The sequence below is a fragment of the Musca domestica genome, unplaced genomic scaffold (assembly GCF_030504385.1).
Source record: "Musca domestica strain aabys unplaced genomic scaffold, Musca_domestica.polishedcontigs.V.1.1 8, whole genome shotgun sequence".
In the NCBI taxonomy this organism is placed as follows: Eukaryota; Metazoa; Arthropoda; class Insecta; order Diptera; family Muscidae; genus Musca; species Musca domestica.
In genome coordinates, this window is record NW_026712409.1 from 942139 (window position 1) to 951578 (window position 9440).

At 41.6% G+C, this 9440-nt stretch overlaps 1 protein-coding gene across 1 annotated transcript; it reads left to right on the plus strand.

Moving 5' to 3' along the window:
- Positions 1-311: 311 nt before the first annotated feature.
- LOC101890357 (histone-lysine N-methyltransferase trr) lies at positions 312-9440 on the plus strand. The gene is made up of 7 exons (XM_005177903.4): positions 312-4113; positions 4175-5560; positions 5718-7038; positions 7108-7709; positions 7768-7897; positions 8593-8775; positions 8845-9440. Exons 1-7 carry the CDS (start codon positions 455-457, stop codon positions 8935-8937), a joined length of 7374 nt encoding a protein of 2457 aa, XP_005177960.2. The 5' UTR covers positions 312-454; the 3' UTR covers positions 8938-9440.

The window sequence follows — 9440 nt, forward strand, 5'->3', positions numbered from 1 at the left end:
CTATACATTCAGGGGAATGATGTGAAAGCATTAAAATTAAATATTTTAAGAACTATTCTTCTGCATTTCAATTTAATAATCCAAATTCCCAAAATTTATATTTTTGAAATTAAAATAATTTATTGAAAATTAATTATTTTGTTTACATTTTTGGACACTTAACTCTGACACTTGTACTACGTACAAAAACAAATTTGTATGTGGTTGTTGTTACGATTGTTGTATTGTTGAAGAGAGAACGGAACGCATCTACTGTTTGTTGTAGAACGCCGTCATAAGTATAGCGTTCACCGCCGTCTCCAATGACAACAGACGGTGTTACATCGCCGGCGATGTGGCGAGTATTAGCTCTGATCTCTGGCTAAGAGTGAAAAAAGAAACAAATAGTTAAAAAATAATTAAAACAATAAATAAAATAAAAGATAGAACAATTGAAGCTTAGCCTCACATTAAAATGTCGCATCAACCCACGACGACAGATTTTGATAAATATGGCGGAACGTTTAAGGTAACAGCATCGAATACAATCAAGAGATCTTCTAACGAAAGCCACGATGATGAAAGTAAGAAAATGCGATTGGAAAAGAGTGGGAGTAGTAATATCCTGGCGACATCTGCGAATGTACCACAGCAGGCATCGGGCGGTGTTATAGCTATTGGATCTGGACCAGATTCAACAACAAAGAAATTAAAAACCAGGAAAATAATCAGCGGCGACAACAGTGTCACCGCGCAGCACCAGCAATACCAATTAATAGTCGAAGATAGCGCAAGTGCTGGTGCTTTCAGTGAAGAGAGTTGTGGAGGTGCGGAAAACAGTGCGAAATTGTACTCTACGTCTGGCGGCGGTGGTGAGGAAATGTTACTTATCCGCAAACAAACTCCAGTCTCGAATAAACTTAGTGAAAATAATGATGTGGGCGTGGAGGAACGGGTTGTACATATAGAAGGTGACCCAGGAGGAACAGCAAGTTCCTCATATATAACTGGTATTAGTGGCAAGCAGACACCAAAACGGTTGCAAATCGGTATTGCAGAGGCAGCCAAAAAGAGTTTTGGGGATGGCATTGACTTGAAATTAATCACTACCAATTGCGACCTATCGGCATCGGGCAAGATACAAATGCTTTCAGGGACGGATAAGAAGCCGGAACAGCTTTTACTAGCTGTTTCAAGCACATCTAATAGCCCCCAAAACACATTTACATATAGTCGGGTATGCTCCGTGAGTAATGTTGGTGGTCCCACTGGGGAAAGCATGAACATAAAAAGTCTTCAGGGTGCAACCATAAAAAACCAATCGTTGGTGGTGTCTTCGAAAAAATTATTGCCTGAAGCCAAAGTATCCATTGGAAATACAACAATATCTGTGCCTTTACTTAAGCCACTCAGCTCACCTCAAAGTTCATCAGAAAGTTCTAAAAGTGTTATCCATACCATACAGACTAGTGCCGGGCAATCGCCTCAAGCACAGTTGAGCAAATTTTTGAATATTAAGCGGGGCCAAAAAGGAAGTCAAACCACCTACGTGTCATTATCACAACTTCAAATTAAGCCTGTTTCCTCGGCGAAAATTGTCCAAGCTAAGGTGGTAAGCAAAAAGATTCCCCTACAATTTCAAACAGTACAGCAGAACAAGCCTACATTGTTGCAACAGTCGTCAGGTGTTGTCACAATAACATCCAATAAAACTGATTTACAGCAGATTCCACAACAATCAACGTCAGTATTACAGAGCCAATCTTCATCACCACACAAAAAGCAACAGCACGCACTTGTAAAGGAGATGACACCGGGATCGATTTTGAAATCCTCACCATCAAATTCGAACTCTGAGGAAGTTCTGCCCACACAATCTTCTACGCTGTCTGCAACAGGTAACACGACAGAGCAACCCACTTTAGTTACGGAAAAAACCCAAGTTATGAAGAGTTCTGCAGCCGGATCTGATAACTGCGGCCCGTCCTTTGTTTCAGCCGATTTCCTGCCAGTGGGAGTAAAAGTGGTTCATACATCTAGCGGCCTTAGATCCTCTACTACTGGCGGTCACGTGGATACAGTGGATCAACTTCAAACGCAGTCGTCTCAAACAACACAAAGAATAAATATTGGACCTACAATAAGCATAGTTAGACAGAACTCACCACAGCTTGTAACAACATCCGGAAATTTGTCAACCATGTCCTTAAGTATGGCTGACGCAGCAAGTGGCCAACAGAAATTAATACTAACAAAGTCGCAATTTGCAAACGTGAACTCTTCAAGTATTAACTCCACGTCGACAACGGGTGGGGGCAATACGGTTTCAACCAGTATTCCCCGAAACATATCATTTATGCTGACAAAAACTTCAAGCGGCCAGCAGGTATTCACAAATGCTGGGTCCAAAACAACTCTCTGTGTGACTACATCCGCAAATAATCCAAGCAAGTCTAATGCAACAACAAGGATGAACTTGAATATCAATCCAAGCTTGACAGCCTCTGTCTCCAGCTCATCGACACCAACGATTAGCGTAAACTCTTCTGCCGTCCCAAAAAGCGATGCAGATGCAGTGGGACATGGTGATGCTGTAACTAGTGCTCAGGAATGCACAAATACTCAACATACTACACAGGTACAGGCCACACAACTTCACACAAATGTTGTCCAAAACCGCAAAATTATCCAGGTGCTACCTGGTGGTTTGTACAGCAGTAGCGGGGGCAGTTTTGTTCAGATTTCCAAAACCAAAACTGATCACGAGGACGACAAGAAAAAGACCGTAGAGATGGAACACCATCAAACTACCACCAATCAACATTCTGTTCAGCACCAACTATTGTCAGCACAACAACAGCAGCAGCAGCAACAGACTTCGCAACAACAACATCAAATCCATCTTCAGATACAACAGCAGCATCAAACACAACAGCAGGTCCAAATACAACAGATTCAGACCCAGCAGATTGCACAGTCGCAACAACACCTACAACAGAGGCAACAACTGTTGCCAAGACATCAGTTACTGCACAAGCATCAAATGCAGCAACAAATCCAAAAGCAGCAGCAACAACAAATTCAACACCAACAACAACAACAACAAATTCAACATCAGACGCAACAACAAAACCCAACACAAGATCCGCCGAACGAACCCTCTGCAACCCAAACATCGTATGCATTATCGACGAGTGAACAGCAACATCCACCAACACCATCGACTTCATCAACATCATCCGAACAACAATCTCATAAAATTTCAGCATCCCAACACGAGCAAAAATCACATATCATTTCGGCACCACAAGCGCCCAAAAGTGAGGAAAGCAATAATGTCCTGTTGAAGCAATTGCTGCAAAACACCAACAGCACTCCCATAAACTGCCAAAACAACAGTCAACATGCTCGATCTAACTCGGCTGCAACCCCAACAACGGTCTTGCCAGGACGTAAAGTTATAAATGTTAGGGCCCCGAGTTTGGGACTTGTCAGTTCGTTAGAGGCGCAGCTGGCGAGGCCTGTAATACCACCGGTTCCTGCTAGTGAATCGAGTACGCATTCAACAGTCGTATCATCGCCCATGACGACAACATCAACTGCCCAGTCTCCCATTCAGAAATCTGTAAATGATCACACAAAGGTTTCGTCGACACATGTCGTTCTATCTTCAGTATCAACAATATCACAATCATCTTCCTCAAGCACAAACTCTGCTCCGAACCCGTCATTAATCATATCAACTTCGAAGACCTTGTCTCAGACCCCTCCAGAAAAGTCTAAATTCACATCGTCACCGTTAATTTCGAAAGAGACTTCGTTTGTGTCGAAGCCCACATTGCCAGAGTCGTCAAATGAGCAAAGCATAGAAATATTTTCTTTGCAATCAACTGGCGAAAGTACAGGTAAGGGCAGTGGTGAGCCAGCGCAACGACACCAGCAATCGTTTGATCAGACTACGTTCAAAACAAGTCATAGTGCACCGCAGAGTTCAACAACGACGAAAATTACAAAATATATGCCAGACATAAAGAAGATAGGCGATATGCCGCAGCAGCATCATCATCAACAACAACAGCAACAATCCGTATCGGTATCTAGGACTTTTACAAGCGGACCCGACAACAAGGAAAAGTGAGTAAAGCGATATCTAATACAAAGAAATAATGTAATTAAATTTCCAATGCATTTTCAGACACAGCGCTGGTGCAAATTTATGCCCACAGCCGACAGTTTCCAGTGCAAACCCATTGGGCCTAAGTTCAAATCTACCACATCAACTATTGTCTGGGATGCAGCCAAACAGTAAATCGGCTCCGAATCAAGAAGATTGTAGCCTACAGCAAAAACCTATGGATCGACCAACTCAACAAGCGCAACAACAACAAGTACAGCAAGTTAGCAATCAATTTCTTGCCCAAACTCAAAATGTGCAGCATCAGGACGGCACAAAGGTAGGCACCTCGACATCGAATGTGGAAAAAGAGGATCCAAATTCAATTATACAACAGTATACAATACATCATCAACACACAAGTCAAATGCCCCAACAGCCGCATCATACAAACCATCAGCAAAACACCACCCCAAGTCCCATATCGACGACGCCCACTAATTCAGTAGCATCAACTCCGACAGGGGAATATCAACCACCTGTAAACGTTATTAATAAACAACAATTACTACTTCAGCAGCAATCACAATCTCATAGTCCTACATCGGTGGCAACAAGCTCGAGTCCAGTCACAAAAGACAGCGATAACCGTAAGAAGAGAAAACGTGAACAACAAAAACAACGTAAACAGTTGTCCAACTCTAATGCCAAAGAAACGAGTGCCGGCGGCAGCTCCACCTCCTCCACAGTTAATGCTTCAGCAGGAGCCACTGGTGCCAGTGCTGCTAAACAAAAGCGATCGCGAAAATCGCTCAAATTGGAGGAGGACTATGACTCCTTTATTGAAAATTTGATGATGCATTTACGACAGATGCCGCCAATGCAAGTCTTGGAACCCCAACTAAATGTAAACTATGGGGTGTGCAATATGTTCGGTTGGCGGAATTGCTCCAGTTCTAGTAATTCACCCCAAAAAGAAAGTCGACAAAGTGAGCGCGGTAATCTATTTGAGCAGGAATTGGAGGGTGAATTTGGTGCGGCTTACATACCTAACAAAGTGCCTTTTTATGATATGAAAAAATTCCGTGGACGTAAAACAAACGAGGACACCAGCGCTTCTTCATCCATACAAAATAATTATTATGACCAGGAGTTTTCTTCCTTTACGTACAAGTCGGAGCCGGAGAAACTAAATAGTTGGATGAAAGCCTATCGCGAACGAGCTGTAGACACGCCCGAAATCGTTAGCAATAATAACAAGTTTCCTCAGGAAACCTTTCCGGGCTTGATTCTAATGAGCAGTTCCCAGCAGAGACTGGGACGCATGTCTCCAGTTATTCCTTTGGTCAACTCAATGGCCCTAATTACCAAACGGAAGAAGACGCCATTGAAACCACTTGAGAATGATGCCGATGGTGGTATGTTTATGAAAGACTTTGCCGAAGAGATGGACCACAAAGGAATGGGGTAAGTATGTGTATTAGAACATATAACTTGATTGCATGAGAGAGCAGCTAGTATTAATTATACATTCCATATGCATAGGGGAGCACCCATGGATGGAACATTGAAATTTCGCAAAATTACCAATCAGAATATTGCATTTTATTTTTTCTCCTTTTAGTTTTAAAAATAACGAAAACAGTCAAAACGTAATTTTGTCCTTACCGACTTCATCGGCAGAACGACTCTTAGACGTGCTGAAGAATTTGGCAAATCTTTTGCAAATTAACACGCCGATACCATATAAAGTGGTCGACGATGGTGGTGATGCCGAGTTCGAGGACAAATCACCTCTATCTCAGTTGTCCAGTGATCGCGAAGTGGCTCTAAGAAACCTTCACATCGAGGACATATTAAATGGTCGCTCAAAGATGTGTAGGCAATGTGGCAGTGCTATTAAGGGACGGTGTCTGAAAAACACTAACGATAACACAAAAAGCTCGCTACATGCTAAGTTATTGCACCCAACTCAGCCAAGATATTTCTGCAATAAGGTTTGCTTCGTACAGTTCCGGCTCAGTAGTCAAAAAAAGCATTTAAATACCACATCATTGGGAACGGATTTAGTGTCTCAAGAGGGGCCAGCTTTCGACGCCGATTTAATGGAAGATTTGCTGGACATCAAGCCGGATGTTTCACAGATGTTGGATGAGAAAAAGGATAAAGTCGCGGAGGCCGCAAAACCGACCACCGAATCGGAGGCAAAAGTCAACAAAATATCGTATTGCTACTACAGTGCGAAATGCTTTCAACCTGCCACACCCGTCAAACGTATGTCTGAGAAAGATATTCGTGACATGCTTTTCAAAATGAACATTACAATGTCGATAACAGGATCTCAAGTAACAACAACAACCGACTCTGGTGGTATTCAGCAGCCCATTGAAGATCGTCGTTCCTGTGTGTTGTGTTCGCAAATTGGCGATGGGGTTGCTGATGGACCATCACGCCTCTTAAATTATGATGTTGACAAATGGGTCCATTTAAACTGTGCTTTATGGTCCACAGATGTGTACGAGACCATCAGTGGCGGCCTAATGAACTTTAATACGGCACTACAGATCGGACTGAATCAAGCTTGTAACACTTGCCAGCAATTAGGCGCCACCGTGAAGTGCTACAAGACACGATGTGGTGCCATGTTCCATTTACCTTGTGCCATACGCGATCAGTGTGTATTCTATCAGAACAAAACGATCCATTGTCAAGCACATGCTTCGCGCAATGACAAGGATAAGGAATTGCCAACGTTATCTGTGCCCCGGCGAGTATTTGTTGAGCGCGACGAAAATCGGCAGGTCGCCGCCATAATGCACCATTCCGAAATGGTAAACTTGCTGCGTGTAGGAAGTCTAATTTTCTTGAACGTGGGTCAACTATTGCCGCATCAGTTGGAAGCGTTCCATACCCAGAACTGCATCTACCCCATTGGTTATAAGATTGTAAGTGTACATTGTTGCTTGTTTTTGTCCTTGTAATATTATTTAAATGGCACATATCCCGCTTTACAGATCCGTTTCTATTGGTCAATGCGCCGGCCGAACAAACGATGCCGCTACATATGCTCCATTGCAGAAGTTGAGGGAAAGCCCGAATTCCGAATTCTTGTGCAAGAACAGGCCGAATCTGACGTCGAATTGCGCGATGTTTCGCCTAAAGCAGTGTGGCAACATGTTCTACATTCGATTGCCGAGATGCGCAGATCTCACAACTTAGTCAAGCTTTATCCGGAATTTGTAAGTGGGGAAGATCTGTTTGGTCTAACAGAACCAGCGATAGTCCGTATCATTGAAAGTCTTCCCGGAGTTGAGACTTTAACTAACTATCGCTTCAAATATGGCCGCAATCCTTTGCTGGACCTGCCACTTGCCTTGAATCCCTCGGGAGCAGCTCGCACAGAACCAAAGCTTAGACAATTAATGGGCTGGAAGAAACATCATCCCCAGAGAACATGTAGTTCTATCAGTTCATTGGGAGGTCACCAGGCAGCCCTGCCATCAACCACTGCCGCGGGCGAGGTTACATGTCCATACAGCAAGCAATTTGTCCATTCGAAAAGTTCTCAGTACAAGAAGATGAAGCAGGAGTGGCGCAATAACGTGTACTTGGCCAGGTATGACTAATACACCAAACGCTTTAAATTGAGTCAAATTTCAACATGCCCCTTGCAGGTCTAAAATAGCAGGATTGGGTCTGTACGCTGCCCGTGATATGGAAAAACATACAATGATAATCGAATACATTGGTGAGGTTATACGATCAGAAGTATCGGAAATTCGTGAAAAACAATACGAAGCAAGGGTAAGTTGTCATCTAGGGACCACCCAAAAAATATTGTAAAGGCTATGACGCTGTCAGTCTAGTTCTACACTCTTGAAGGCAGTGTTCATATTCGAGCTGCTTCCTTTGCTATATTATTTTGCAGTTTGAATTGTTGTTGTTGTTGTTAGCTGCTCATGTATGTATAAATACTCTGGAGAGTATACAAAATTGTGTTTCAGACCTGCAATATAGTACTATATTGTAGTACTTGTACAGTTTTTTACTTAAACTCCGTGTCGATGCCCAAAATAGACCACACATAATTTTGTCGCTTACTTTTTCTACACGAAAGTAGTAGCATGATCACCGGCTTTTTGTTGGCTGATTTTTGCCAATTTTTCGTTCTTGTAGTTTCTGGATAAGGCATATTTCACTATATTTGTCGCTACTTTTGTAAAAAGTAGAAAAATTGTGCAGAAAGTATATCCAAATATCTAACTAAGTAAATTAATAGAAGAAATAAATTGGTTGGGTCGTTTTTGAGTAAAGAACATAATAGTTGTTGGAATGGGGACGATTCTCCTAAAAGAGTGTTTTTGATTCATATATTTCATCCTTACACCCTCATCCCATAATTTAACAGCATGCCATTTTGAGCCGGACAAAACCAACCCCAATAAAACTGAATGTTTTTCTTTTAAATTTTTCCATTTTATTTTATTTAATTTATTTAGAACCGCGGCATATACATGTTTCGCTTGGACGAAGATCGCGTTGTTGATGCGACCCTGTGTGGTGGTCTGGCCCGTTATATAAACCATTCGTGCAATCCAAACTGCGTTACAGAAATTGTGGAAGTTGATCGTGAGTTACGCATTATTATTTTCGCGAAGCGCAGAATAAATCGCAGTGAAGAGGTAATTTATTGATTGAGACTGCTTAGAAACTCGTAACATGTACTCAGTTTTGATTCTTCTTCCATTTAGCTTTCGTACGACTACAAATTCGACATTGAGGACGATGGCAGTAAAATACCATGTATGTGTGGGGCACCCAATTGTCGGAAATGGATGAACTAAGTGGGAAAAATCTGCCACTCGCAAAAGAGCGCAGAGTAGCAAAAGAGCTCTTATTCTTAGATAATATTTTTTGTTTTAAGGTAATTCACTTGAGGTAGTGTATGATAATAAATTGTATACTCACTTTTCTTTAGGTTAGCATTCACTGCTGCATTATTGACAAACATATTGTAGTTTTTAAGTCTTTTATCGTTAATCTTACTTTTTTAACTTTAAGTTTTCTCATTGATTGTGCTAAGTATGTATTTGTGGCACAATTGCGATAGGTACCAGTTTCCCCCATTGATTATGTTGAAGTGCATTCTAATATGCATTGGTGTTATAGATGATAGCAGTAATGTAACATTATGTAAAAAACGTCGTCTATAAATTAATTATTGCCCTTATTATTACTATTATTGTTAAATGATTCATCCCGGTATTTGATGTACGCTAAGTGAAGAAAATAAGAATATTTTATTATATTTGATAAATATATAGAATAAATTCGTGTACAAACAAAA

What these genes read in the sequence shown, in the direction of transcription:
- LOC101890357 (XM_005177903.4), top strand. Translation starts at nt 455, where the DNA reads ATGTCGCATCAACCCACGACGACAGATTTTGATAAATATGGCGGAACG. An exon ending in GGACCCGACAACAAGGAAAA is followed by an intron (nt 4,114 to 4,174) that starts GTGAGTAAAGCG and finishes ATGCATTTTCAG; the next exon opens with ACACAGCGCTGGTGCAAATT. An exon ending in GAATAAATCGCAGTGAAGAG is followed by an intron (nt 8,776 to 8,844) that starts GTAATTTATTGA and finishes TCTTCCATTTAG; the next exon opens with CTTTCGTACGACTACAAATT.